The sequence below is a fragment of the Protopterus annectens genome, chromosome 3.part1 (genome assembly GCF_019279795.1).
Source record: "Protopterus annectens isolate FY-2018-M chromosome 3.part1, PAN1.0, whole genome shotgun sequence".
Lineage (NCBI taxonomy): Eukaryota > Metazoa > Chordata > Ceratodontiformes > Protopteridae > Protopterus > Protopterus annectens.
Window position 1 is genome coordinate 1,851,182,800 of NC_056732.1, and position 15,103 is coordinate 1,851,197,902.

A 15,103-nucleotide genomic window follows, 5' to 3' on the forward strand; every position below is an offset into this window, starting at 1 on the left:
ACCAAGAATGATGCCACAATATGAAGACAAGATGATCAATTTCAACAATTGGCTTAAGTGTTGGTGTCATTCAAAGGGATCAATGCCTGTCAGCTTGGGATGATATGCCACGACAAGCCGCGATGTTTTGCTAGGGACGGCTTGCACCTGTCACCCTGGGCTTTCGGATATTGGCAAAGGCTCTTGCTACCCCCATAGTGCCTTTTAGGCAAGGCTCAAAGACAAACCCACCTCCATAGGTATCACAAGGGATAAGAAACTAAGAGTAATGCTACTCAGCCAGAAGTCTAAACCTCAAGATGCACACTCGAAACTCTCCTTAGCATGGAGAACATCGATATCTGTGCAGTAACAGAAACCTGGTTCAAGGCTCCCGAGAGCACCCCAGCACTACCAGGTTATACCTCATACAATGCTTTTAGGCCCCAAAACTTGGACGAACCACAAAAGGAGGGGGAATATTGATATTCATCAAAGATACCCACACCTCAGGTTGGTGGCAAAGCACGAAGCATCAGAGACTATCCATGTGCAACTAACAGTGGGTAAAACTGCCTTCCAGTTTATAGCCTGCTACAGACCACCCTCCCAAATCCAGGAATCCCACTCGGCCTTCCTGAGAACACTGGAAAATATGAAGGTCTCTCCGAACACCATTATATTGGGCGACTTCAAATACCCAAACATAGATTGGGAGCATTACTGTAGCTCCAACACCCTTGCCCAAAGGTTCCTAGAATTCATAAACTCAAATGCTATGGAACAACCTGTTAGCACTCCCACAAGAGGGGAAAACATACTGGACCTGATCATCACCAACATGGGGACTCTATGCTCCAGACCAGAGTGTATCCCTCACTGGTAAGATCAGACCATAAACTGATCTCACTGGATATTCACATCCGACCCCACCCCTGCCCAGAAAACCACAGTGAAAAACTTCTCTAAAGCAAATTTCACACTCCTCAAAACCGAGGTGGAATCCTCCAAAGCCCGGGCCTGTGGAAAATCTGCCCAGACCATAGAATCCTTTATAAATGCATTTATGAACACCTTCAGGAATGCATGGATCATCACAATCCCAAATAAAACCAAGACCCAATCCTCCAAAGGCAGGCGACCTGTCTGGTGGACCCCAGCCATAAACAAACTATACAATAGAAGGAGGAAGCTACTACATGATAGAGCAAAATCCCAAAAGGAAGGCATCTCTGATCAGTATTAGCAAAACTAAGGGCACTCATAAAATCGTCATAGGCCAGCTTGAGAGAAAAATTGCTCAGGACACTAAGGATAATCACAAGGCTTTTAGTTATGTTAGGAACCTGGGTGGGCATTACCAGATATGCTCAGAATTAGTCCAAAATGACAAAAAATACACCAAACCCACAGACATTGCCAACATCCTAGCTGACAGGTTCAGCACAAACTTCTCCCCCCTCCCCACCAAAAGGGAAAATATCTATCCCAGCAGACTGCTGCCCCCCTGACATCTCAGATGCTCAGGTGGAGCCACCCTCCTCAAAGCAAAAACACAGCATCAATGGGACCAGGCGGTGTCCCAGGCTGCGTCCTACATGAACTCAAGAAGAGCTAAACCCAAACATAAAACTACTGTTCAATCGCAGCGTTAGCACAGGATATGGACCCAAAGAGCGGCGTGCAGCAAGAGTGGTCACTGTGCACAAAGGTGGTGCCTCAGCGGACCCTGGAAACTATCGCCCATAAGCCTGACTAGCTTGGTCTGCAAAGCTATGGAAAGGATCATCATGGACCTCATAAATAAAGATATTAGGGACCTACAGACACTGGTTCCTACCCGGTTCGGCTTTGTTAAGGGCAGATCCTGCCTCTTAAACCTGGTTGACTTCTTTGAAACAGTCACCAAGGCCATTGCCGAAGGGAAGGTGGTCCACACAGCCTATCTGGACCTCGCAAAAGCCTTGATACAATACCCCACTCGGGCATTATAGATAAGCTCACCAGCTTAAATATAAACCCCTATGTCACTAGATGGGTTGCAAACTGGCTCAAGGATAGAACCCACATGGTTAGAATTGCTGGAGCCATGTCAGACTCCAAACCAGTTACAAGTGGCGTCCCACAAGGCTCAGTCCTGGGACCTCTCTTGTTCGGTATATATTTCTCGGAGGTACAGGCCAACACGGAAGGACTGTGGCTGACCAAGTTCACAGATGACTGCAAACTGGGCGCCATAATCGACTCTCCAGCCAACACAAGCATCCTCCAAAAGGGCCTCATAGAAACATACAACTGGTGCCAGAGCCATGGCCTCAAGCTAAATGCCAAAAAGTGTATAGTCATCCCCTTGGCAAAAACAAAGTGCCCACAAATTACCACATAGGTGGTAATCCATTAAGTACAGAAGAAGTAATTAGGGACCTGGGGACCCAAGTTGATAGCAATCTCTCATTTGACAACCACGTGGCCAAAGTGGTTAGAAAAACATTTTATATAGCCCACCGAATCATAGAGGGATTCACATCTAGATCAGGGGAGGTCATTGTGCCTCTTTACTCATCCCTCATCAGGCCCATAATTGAGTACAATGCCCCTTTTGGGATGTACCTTACCAGACACCTGCAGCAACTGGAAAGACCCCAAAAGTACCTCACCAAGAGGATCAAAGGGCTCAAACAGATGCCATATGCTGCCCGGTTAAAGAAACTCCAGCTCTACTCAGTGGCATACCGCCTGTTCAGAGGCGATCTGTGCCTGGCGTATAAAGCCATGTCCAACCCGGAATTAATGGACATGCTGCACCTCAGAAAATCCAAATCCCATCGAGCTACTGGCTCGAGACTTGAACCTCAGCACTGAAATAAATAGGACATGCTGGAGGGACAGATTCATAACCCAGAGGCTCCCTTCACTCTGGAATAAAATCCCAGTCCAGGTTAGGCAGAGTCCCTCATTGACTCTCTTCAAGAGGAATCTTGATGAGTGGATGGGAGATCGTGGGTTTACCCCGGGTATCACTTCTGTGTCACTGTTAGACAGAGGCACTCTATACTAACCTCGAAAAAGGGCATAGCAAAATAAATTTAAAATGGGTGGCGAAAGCCAAACACATTCTGGCTAGGCTTATAAATGCCCTAGGGCAGATAGCCTAGTATGAACCTATGAACCTATATAGCCAAAGGAGATATAACTGCCATAGTTGTGGTATTGTTTATTTGGCCAGCTGTGACACTTGTTCACTATTATATGTGGGAAAAAGTGTAAGAGAACTATGTTTTAGGATTAGAGAATATATTAAAGCAATTAAAGACAAAGATATCTCTAATGCTTTGGTTAGGCATAGTTTGGAGTCTAAGTATTTTCATAAATTTTACTTTAGTGGTTTGGAACAGATTAATACTGAAAGTTTTGTTTCTAGTTACAACAATGTCCTGGATGCTAAAGAATTTAAATGGCAGATATTTTTAAGGTCAGAGCATTTTCAATGGCTGAATGGAAATATTAATTTAGAGTATTTTTAAGATGAATTTGATTTAATGATTTATTTAGAATTTTACATGTTATCATAAGATGTTACATTTTATGACATTTTGTTGTAATGTCACTTTAAATGTAGTTACTGTCTTTATGAATGGATACGTGACATTACATAAATGGAGGAGGGACTTTTGAAGTATTTAAACTAATTAATTTGCTAGTGATTTGTTTTCTGTTGAAGTTCCATGTCCATTAAAAAGGAATACAAGTGCTAATATTGTTTTTTTGCAGTTCTTGCCTCGTACCAGCTGTTTGCTTTTTAGCCTACAGGCAAATTTTGTGTTTTGTATTGTATCCATTTTGTTATATTTTCTATACTTTTTCTAAATGCTCGCAATACTTCTATACTGGTCACTTTTCTATTTCTTTCAGGGCATTTAATACATTGAGTTCAGTGCAATTTGCTCTATTTAACAACTTGATTATATCACCTAATTTGTCTAACTTTAAGGAATTAATACATTAGGTAAGTTTAAGGTTATTTTTTTTTTACTAAACTTTCCTCTTTGCATTCTGTTTTTCAGTATTTTGTATTTGAAAAATGTTACCAAATCTAGAGATGTTTTGTCTCATTTTTATTAATTTTATTGAATAAATAGTTAAGTGTTTGTCCTATTATTTAAAATTGTTTCTGGTCCATATTGAAGATTTGACATATATAAAATTTTTGTGTCTCCACAAAATACAGTTTATTCATAAAATCATTATCTTCAAAATATTTATATAGTAAACATGTTTCTGATAGGCAGAGGCAGAAAGTAATGTCTAACCTATGATATCACCCACATAACCTCTCTAAACTTCCTAACGTACCCGCTCTTAATAAAAGCCCATGAACGTAGAGATATAGCTATGATGGATTACACAGCTAGGCTTATAAAGGCCCTAGTTGTCAGTAGCATAGTATATAACTGTGAACCTGTGGAGAAGTATTCTTACTATTCCATCAGAGGCAAAGTGCATATTGTAGCAAAATAAAGGCATGCGGTCTAGTTATTTAATACCTACTAGCTCCTAAATATGTCAAATGCAACAGGAGATTTACACCATCATAACAGTTTTTAGCTCTAGCATTATAGAGGATTTTAAATGGTTAAATCCACTGTATTGGAAAGTAGTGGGGTTTATTACTTTAGAAATTTAAATCTAATGTACTATTTTCTCTTATAATAACTATAATTATACTAGCTTTTCACTAGATCCTAGGTAGATTTTCATGTCCATGAACACTCATGATGCCCTTAAATGAAGTTGGGGCTAAATAGGAGGAATTTATTTTGTAAGGAACAGTAAGATGGCAAGTGCACCAGATGAACTCTTGGAAACTCATTTGCAGAAATAAGAAAAGCAGACAGCCATATGACATTGTTAACTGGACGTATAAGAGAATTTAAGTACCTTTATCTGCACTTTTTTAAAAAAAATACAGTATTTAATTTGATTTAAACTGTGTATGAAGGAGTGTTGAAGGAATACTGAAGTTATTCTGCTCTTCAGTTATTCCCACCACCCTCCCTGTTTTTGTTTTGGTGTTAATCTTAGTGGCATTGAAACTGCCCGCCCCTCAGCCTGCCTCTGGGCCCATCTCATTTGCTCACTCAACTGAGTGCAGTGAGATCATATTCTGATTTCAGGCACTCCTACTGTGTACAAAGAGAGCATCTGGGAAACAGAAAAAATAAATTAAGCTTATTTACTGCCTTTCTTGTCAAGTGGTATAGACTATTTGTAGGCTTCTGAGCCCCAAGCCCTTCTGTGTTTGAGGAAGCCTTCTAGCTTGTTTTTTTCTTATAACTAGCCAGTTTTCTAGTTTCAGCACTCAAATCTGTTTCTTTGATCTCAGCACTTGTTCAGATAAAAAAAAAAAAAAAAAAATTCATCTGCTTTCACTGTACTTGTGTTTCTACCTACTTCATTTTACTTTTGCATCATCTTAAAATACTCAATTGTATTTATTACTGCTTGGTGTAACTCATTCTAAGCCTTTTGGTTTAAACACTTGGGCTTTGGACCAGTTAGTTGTTTTGCACTGAGAGGGTTTGTGGTCTGCACTGTTGTGGCAGAACAGGTAGCTTACATCCTTCTAGGTTGAGAACTGCTGATTGAGGGCTCAGTGTCTGTTATTCTAAAAGTGTATTAATTCTGGTTTAAGCACTTGGGCTTTCAAGCCAGTTATTTTACATTAAGAGGGTTTGTGGTCTGCACTCTTGTGGGAGGAGAGGCTGGACTCTGCCCTTCTGAGCTGGGAATTTCTGGTTAAAGGCTTATAGTGCATGCATATCTGAACTGTTTCTTACTGAAGTTGGTGCGCCTTGTTTGCTATGGCATAGACTGGATTCGGGCCTGCTGGATCTAGCTTTGTTTGTGTAACTTGAGCACTAATCCAGACATTCTCTAAAGTATTCAATGGTATTTATTACTGCTTGGTTGTAACTTGATTAAAGTGTAGCTATCATTCTAAGTCTTTTGGATTAAGCACTTGGGCTTCAGACCAGTTGTTTTACATTAGGAAGGTTTGTGGCAAGCACTGTGGTGACAGGACAGGTAGCTTTCATCCTTCTAAGTTGGGAACTGCAGATTGAGAGCCCAGTGTCCAAGTGTATTAGTACTGGTTTAGGCACTTGGGCTTCAGGCCAGTTATTTTACATTAAGAAGGTTAAGTGGTCTGCACTCTTGTGGGAGAAGAGGCTGGACTCTGCCCTTCTGAGCTGGGAATTTCTGGTTAGAGGTTTATAGTGCCTGAATATTTGAACTGTATCTTACTGAAATTGGTACACCTTGTTTGCTCTAGCATAGACTAGATCCAGGCCTGCTGAATCTAGCTTTGTTTATATGCTTGTTGTTTGTTTGCTTGTTATTTCCCTGGAAGCTAATTCCACCTAATACGCAACTTCTCAGCGCTTCTGTGGATCACTAGTGATATCTGCATTGCTTACTGTACTTATTTCCTTGTTTCACTTGAAAGAAAGTTACTGTTTGTCGTTTTGCATTTAGTTACTTGTAACACATTGCACTCAAGTTACCTGGCACTTGCTCACTAAAGCAATTATATAAGTCAGCACTAAAAATTAAAAGCACTACACCCTCACTCCCCACTGGCCCTTGTTTTCAATTAAGGATTTCCCAATATTATTCTAGCATGTCCAAAGGTCAGTTGTCAATCTCCTCTCGGTCCAGCTGGTGAATCTGGGAATCTTGAGGCAATGTTATAACTGCCTCATGTACACAGACAACCCTCTCCTCCTCCCACATAACACAAATACTTGTGAGAGATGCAGCTATTTAGCCAAACTGGAGGCTGAGCTCTCTCAACTCAGGACTGGCAAGACCAGACAGAAGGCAACTACACACACCACAAAACCAGCCTCACATAATGCTACCACTCCACTGAATCAAACACATAAACACACAAAGACATACTCGAAGGCTCTGAGTAAAAATTTACCTAAACAGCAGAGGCCTCCAAAGCAGACACCCAAACAACTGCTACCTCAAGACACCCCAAAAGCAACACATAAACCACAAAAGCAGTGTGCAAAGCAGTCACAGCCCTTAAGGCCAAATACAACACCAAACATACTTGTCATAGGTGACTCCATAGTCAGACACACTGACGTCCCACTCACCAGGCTGAACAAGGAGAGGGTCACAGTAAGCTGCCTATCGGGCACTAGAATCCGCCACATAACACAAGCACTCGGGTCACTCCACGGCAAGTACAAATATGACACAGTCATTGTCCATGCTGGTGTGAGCGACCTGAGGCGTACCTCCCTGGACTACATGAAAAGAGACATAGAGGAGCTCTCTGATTATGTAGCCCAGGCAGGTATGACCCTAACCCTGAGCAGTATCCTTCCTTCACCAAGAATGATGCCACAATATAGAGACAAGATGATCAGCTTTAACAATTGGCTTAATATCTGGTGTCATTCAAAGGGGATCAGTGTCTGTCTGCCTGGGATGACATGCTTGACAAGCCACGCTGCCATGAGGGACGGCTTGCACCTGTCACCCTGGGATTCGGATATTGGCTAAGGCTCTTGCCACCCCATAGTGCCTTTTTAGGCAAGGCTCAAATTCTAAACCTACCACCCTAGAAAACAAAAATGGGAAGAAACTGAGGGTAATGCTGCTCAATGCCAGAAGTCTAAATCTCAAAATGCACGCACTCGAGGCCCTTCTCAGTATGGAGAACATCGATGTCTGTGCTGTAACTGAAACCTGGTTCAAGGCTCCTGAGAGCACCCGGCACTATTAGGTTTTACCTCATATCATGCGTTCCGGCCCCAAAACCCGGACCACACCACAAAAGGAGGGGGTGTATCCATATTCATAAAGGACACACACACCTCCAGGTTGGTGGCAATGCACAAAGCTTCGGAAACCATCCAGGTGCAACTAACCATAGGCAAAACTGCTCTACAAATTGTAGCATGCTACAGGCCACCCTCTCAAACTCAGGAACCCCACACAGCCTTCCTGAAGACACTGGAGGGTATAAATGTATCTCCAAACACCATCATATTGGGTGACTTCAACTATCCGAATATAGACTGGGAACATTACTCAAGCCCTAACTTTCTAGCCTAACGGTTCCTGGAGTTCATAAATTCAAATGCCATGGAACAGCTAGTCACTGTTCCCACGAGAGGAGAAAATATACTAGATCTCATTGTCACAAACATGGGGACAAAATGCTCCACACCGGAAGTATATCCCTCATTGGTGAGATCTGATCATAAACTAATCTCACTGGAAATCCACATCCCCCACCCCAAACAAAAGACCATAGTGAAGAACTTCTCTAAAGCAAACTTCACACTACTCAAGACTGGTGTGGTATCCTTCAAGGCCCCTGAGCCAGTGGAAACCACAACCCAAGCTGCGGAAGCCCTTACAAATGCCTTCTATGAACACCTCCAGGACTGCATGGATCAGGCAATCCCAAATAAAACCAAGACTCTTTCCACAAAGGGCAAGCGTCCAGTCTGGTGGACCCCAGCCATTAACAAACTTTACAATAAGAGGAGAAAGCTATTACATGATAGAACAAAATCCATAAAAGGGAAGTCACCCTGATCATTATTAGTAAAAAATACGAGCACTCATAAAATCAACTAAGGCCAATTTTGAGAGAAAATTGCCATGGATTCAAGGACAATCATAAGGCCTTTTCAGCTATGTTAGGAACCTGGGTGGAAACTCCCAGATGTGCTCAGAATTAGTCCAAAATGATACAAAAATCACTGAACCCACAGACATTGCCAACATAGTGGCAGACAGGTTCAGTGCAAACTTCACCCCTCTCCCCTAAAGGAGAGATAACTATCCCAGCCGAGTGTAGCCTCCCGGACATCTCAAATGCGCAGGTGAAAGCTGCTCTCTCTAAAGCTAAAAACACAGCATCAATGGGACCGGATGGTGTCCCCGGCTGTGTGCTACACTAGCTAAATGAGGAATTAAACCCGCACATAAGGCAGCTGTTTAATCTCAGCCTTACCACAGGATACATGCCCAAGGAGTGGCGTGCGGCAACTGTGGTCCCACTCCACAAAGGCGCCTCTACAGACCCTGGTAATTACCGCCCCATAAGCTTAACAAGTCTAGTCTGCAAAGCTATGGAGAGGATCATAATGGAGCTCATAAACAAAGATATAGGGGACTTGCAGACATTGGACCCGACACAGTTTGGCTTTGTCAAGGGAAGATCATGCCTTTTGAACTTGGTCGACTTCTTGAAACAGTCACCAAGGCCATTGATGAGGAAAGGCAGTCCATACAGCCTACCTTGACCTTGCAAAGGCTTTCGACACAATACCCCACTCGGGTATTGTAGAAAAACTACCAGCTTAAATGTAAACCCATATGTCACAAGATGGGTTGCAAACTGGCTTAAGGACAGAACCCACAGGGTTAGAGTTGCTGGCGCTATGTCAGACTCCAAGCCGGTCACAAGTGGTGTCCCACAGGGCTCGGTCCTTGGCCCCTATTGTTTGGCATCTACTTCTCAGAAGTACAGGCCAACATGGGAGGACTTTGGCTGACAAAGTTTGCAGGCGACTGCAAACTGGGCCATAGTGGAAAGTGCATCGGACACGGATATCCTTCAGAAGGGACTCACGGAAACAGATAGCTGGTGCCAGAGCCATGGCCTGAAGTTAAGCGCCAAAAATGTATAGTCATACCCTTCGGGAAAAACAAGGTAACCCCAAGCTACCATATAGGTGGCAATCCACTAAGCACAGAAGAGGTTATCAGGGACCTGGGGACCCAGGTTGACAGTGGCCTTTCTTTTGACACTCACATTGCTAAAGTGGTTAGAAAGACCTTCTACATTGTCCACCTGATCATGAAGGATTCACATCCAGATCTAGTGAGGTCATTGTTCCCTGTACTCTTCACTTATCAGACCAATGATCGAGTACAATGCCCCATTCGGGATGTATCTCACCCGACATCTGCAGCAATTGGAGAGACCCCAAAGGTTCCTCACCAAAAGGATAAAGGGACTCCAAAATCTGTCATATGCTGCCAGATTGAAGAAACTCCAGCTCTATTCAGTCGCATACCGTCTGCTCAGAGGTGACATGTGCCTGACATACAAGGCCATGTCCAACCCGGAATTAATGGACATGCTCCACCTCAAAAAATCCAAATCCACCAAAACCACTAGAGCAAGCGACTTAAACCTTAGCACGAATATAAATAGGACGTGCTGGAGGGATAGATTTATCACTCAGAGACTCCCTATGCTGTGGAATAAAATCCCAGTCCATGTGAGGCAGAGCACCTCGCTGACTCTGTTCAAGAGAAATCTAGACCTGTGGATGGGAGATCGTAGGTTTACCCCGGGAATCATCTCTGTGTCACTGCTGGACAGAGGCACAACAAACTAATGGGCACAGTATTTTTTTATATAAGGGGTGGCGTAAGCCACAAAAATTTGGGCAAGGCTTATAAATGCCTTAGGGCAGATAGCCTAGTATAAACCTATGAACCTATGAACCTATGAAATGTAGTTAGATGCAGCAGTAAGGCATAATGAGAGTGTAGAGTTTTGTGATATTCATTATTGTAATTCTTTGTAACAACAATCCATTGTTTGTTTACTAGAGTTGAAATAAAAATAAGGCTTTGTGCAAAGACACAGTAATAAAGTTACACTGTAAGTTTCTTTGTAAGAAAACATGTTCTTACACACTTTTTTTCTTTTAAGTTAGCAGGGATGCAGATTTCTCTGAGATCCAGAATCTTCGGCCATCCCATGAGAAACTTCTGGATGCTGAATTTAACAAAGCTCTCTCAGATAAGATGTCAATCACAAGGGAAAATGGAATGCATTCTGAAACCAGAAATAACTGCAAGGAAAGTGATGATGGATTGATTAAAAAAAACAAACGAGAAATGCATCTACAAATTCCCATGGAAATGGCATGTAATCAGCTTAATCACAGCAACAGTGTAACATTCAATATTAATGATTTAACTGATCAATTAAGTCACAATGGGAAAAGACAAAATAATACAATGGCATCACATGATCAGATAGGCAATAAAGAGAAGCTTTACAACTGTGCCATATGTGGCAAGAGTTTTAAAAGTAGACAGGCTATAACAAGACATATGTTAATTCATACTGGTCAGAAGCCCTACAAGTGTACCATGTGTGACAAGAGGTTTACAAGGAGGAGTAGTATGATATCTCATCAAAGGACCCACAGTGGACAGAAGCCCTACAAATGCAGTCTGTGTGACAAGAGGTTTGCATGGAAAAGGACTATGGTACTTCATCAGTATATCCACACGGGACACAAACCCTACAAATGTACCATGTGTGACAAGAGTTTCACATTGAAGAGTAGCATGGTAAAACATCAACATATACACACCGGAGAGAAGCCCTATAAATGCACCATTTGTAACAAGAGTTTTGTACAGAAGAGTCACATGGTAACTCATCAGAGTACCCACACAGGACAGAAAAACTACAAATGTGACACATGTGGTAAGAGTTTTAGGCAGAAGGGCAATATGTATAGGCATCAGAATACCCACACTGGGCTGAAGCCCTATAAATGTACCATGTGTGACAAGAGTTTTTCACAGAAGTGCAGTATGACGCTTCATCAACATACCCACACTGGCCAGAAACCCTTTAAATGTGCCCTGTGTTACAAGTCCTTCAGACAAGCAAATATTTTGAAAAGGCATCAGAGGATCCACAGTGGGCAAGATCCAAATATAGTGAAAATTTTGAAACATGTGGAGAATAAATCTAAGATGACATCTCTGCTTAATTTAGCAGAAGCATATCAATGTCAAGCAGGAATGAAAATCAAACCAGAAGTAGATAAGGGGTCCAGATGGAGAGATGAAAAGTCAGCAAGCAAAGGAGAGTAGTAGTGCTGAAATTGAATCCATTCTCATGTCTTGGTGAATACCTTCATGAGGTGGACCATGTTTTTTCACAAAATCTCATCAAGGTGACACTGATATATAGACTGTATTTATATAGCATATATCATGAAGAGAAGTAAAGAAAAAATAAAAAAGATAACTGGGTGCACAAGACCCAGAATAAAAAAGTGCCTAATCCTTGTAGGTGCACTAGTGCCAGGCCTGGAAAAAAAATGACAGTGTAGAATCATCAAAATATGGAAACATTCCTATAATGGGCCAGGCTCAGGGGGAGGATGCCCCCCCCCCGGTCTAGAAGGAAGTAGCAGTCCACAAAAATGACAAAAATTGATTGGCCAAAGAAGAGCCATAAAGATGACAGAGTGGACTATTGAGGATAAGAAACAATGTATATATTGTTACTGTTATGCAAAAAGCCCAGAATTTCCAGACACAAGATATACAAAATGATTAAGAGAGAAATTAGACGAAAGAAAAATACTTCCACAGGAAAAATTGTTACAAGCTTCAAATAAAAATTTTCAAAAAACAGTATATAGATCAAGTAACTTTGATCTCTTTGGAAAAAGAAACCTCTGACGAAGTGAGAAAATATAAACAACAAAACCTAGAGATATTTGAAAAATATAAAAAAGAAATATGGATATGGGAAAGAAAGAGAAATCTGATATGGTGCAATATTTATGCAAAGGAGAACGCCAAGTTAACTAATATGGAGAAGGCAGTGTCAAAGATATTCAAAGAAAAATACAGGCAAAGGCATCCAGATATGGAAAATTTCACAACAAAAAGATTAAAAGCACAAAGATTCAATGTAGAAAAGATGATTAGTAAAGCAGAAGTTAAAGAAATAGAAGTTGAAGTTATGGAGTGCCTGCAAAATGAAGGATTTAATGTAGAAAGCCTAAAACAGGTTACATCACAGCAGGATGGAGTGAGTCCTCAGAATAACGAATAGCAATAAGATCAGGAGATGCGAAGAAGAAATATGGACATGGGAAAGGAAAAGAGATTTAATATGGTGTAATATTTATGCAAAGGAGAAAGCAAACTAACTAATGCAAAAAGAGCAGCACCAAAGATAGTTGAAGAAAAATATAGGCAGAGGAATCCAGATATGGAAAACTTTACAATACAAAAATAAGAAGACTAAGAGGAAAAGTAGAAAAATAGATGAGTAATGGAGAAGTCAAAGAAATAGAAATTGAGGTAATGGAACAGCTGCAAAGAGAAGGATTCAGTGTAGAAAACTGAATGCAGAAAGCACCACAACAGGACACAGCAATGGATATCCAAATCAAGGGAAATCAGTGGAATAGGAAGCAACTGCTCAGGTGCCACATCAAGATATTTTAGAGCCATCCACAGGAAACCAGTATAAACATTCACTTGAAGTTAACAAGAAAAGGAACAGGAAACTGTGGAAACTCTGATGCAGTCAATGTTGAGGAGTGATAGGCTAGTGAGTTCCCATATGACAGAACAACAGATGACACAGGATGAAACTGAAGAGAATGTGTCACAGGCAGATGCTATAGAACTTTCTATAGAATGCCCTCAGGAAATGGAAAACAAGAGATGTGCCCTCAGTATGGAAGAAAAGGAGTTAAGAGAAGAGTTGCTTGCTTTAATAGACAAAGATAGATATATCAAGATCAATGAGAGAAATAGACTGCAGAAGGTCACTAAAACCCCAAAAGTCAGAAGCTTGATAAAACAATGAACACAGTAATTAGGACTGTCCATAGAGACCCATGTGATATAACAGAAGTAAACAGAATATATTACTGTGCTGCTAAATTAATAACTGATAAATTCTACCACAGGAACATAGGGTAGTGAGGGAAAAGAGGGGGTGAAAGCGAATACCATCATGGAAATATCGAATAGAGAAAACTATAAAGGAGTTAAGACAAGAAATATTATTGTTAGAATATTATAGAAGAAGGAACAGATCAACAAAAATATTAAGAAAGATAGATGTGATAAAAGTAATGTGCAATATTAGAATAGACCAGGATCTATTATGCGCTACTGGAGATAACAAACTAAAAATTTCAAAATGGGGGGAAAGACTTAGAAGATACAAAGATAAATATAAGGAAAAAGCACAAAATAAACAACTTACTGATGACCCAAAAAGTTTTATAGAGAAATTGGGAAATAAGGTAAATAGAATTGATACAGCGCCAAAAAAAGAGGAAGTAGATGCATTTTGGAGAAGTATCTATGAAGATCCTGTGGAATATAACAAAGTAGATAAATGGATAGAAGAAGTAAAAGAAGAATAAGTTTAAAGGTACAGGATATGAAATGGGATGAAATAACAGACAGAGCTATTGAAATAAAGTTGAGAAAAGCCTCTAACTGGAAAACCCAGGCTCAGATGCAGTACCTAACTTTTGACTTAAAGTATTAACTTCTTTGCATGAGGATTTAGCCACGAGTAAGAACTATTTATATGTGCACCTGAACATACATCACACTGGTTAACAACAGGAAAAACAATGCTCTTACTTAAGAGTGAACCTGCAAGCTACCCTAAAAATTATAGACCAATAACTTGTCTTCCAACAATGTACAAAATATACACGGGAATTGACGCCAACAGAGTTTATAGTCATTTAGAAGAAAACTCAATTATGGCAGTAGAACAAAAGGGCAATAAAAGAAAGTCATATGGAACAAAGGACCATTTGTTGTTAAAGTTATAGTGGAGAATTGTAAGAAGGGGAAGAACCTAATTATGGCATGTATTGACTATAAAAAAGCATTTGATAGTATCCCACATTCATGGATAAAAGAGTGCTTAAAAATGTATAAGATACACACCCTACACTGATTGACTACATTACAGTAACAATGAAACAGTGGCAGACCACTTTGCAATTAAGCCATGATAAAGGACAGATTATTATCCCAGGGATAAAAATTCAAAGGGGGATATTCCAGAGTGACTCTGTCACCCTTGATATTCTGCCTTGCCATTAACCCGTTAAGCTGTTTACTTTACAATTTTAGGCCATGGCTATAATTTGGCTTCTAGAAAACAGCAAAGTCTAATGACTTCTCATCTTCTCTTTGTCGATGATTTAAAATTGTATAGCTCAGATGAAGAACTGAAAGCACAGCTGCAGGTTGTCAAAACTTTTTCAGATGATAT

General features: G+C 40.8%; 1 protein-coding gene across 1 annotated transcript in view; it reads left to right on the plus strand.

The window, feature by feature from the left end:
- Nucleotides 1-11,817, plus strand: part of LOC122798760 (zinc finger protein 501-like) — a gene marked incomplete at its 3' end in the record, with an annotated part of 94,032 nt that extends 82,215 nt beyond the window's left edge. The window contains exon 4 of the mRNA XM_044067865.1: nucleotides 10,739-11,817. Within this exon, the coding sequence (XP_043923800.1) occupies nucleotides 10,739-11,817 (1,079 nt within the window). The remainder of the gene's footprint in view (nucleotides 1-10,738) is intronic.
- Nucleotides 11,818-15,103: the final 3,286 nt, after the last annotated feature.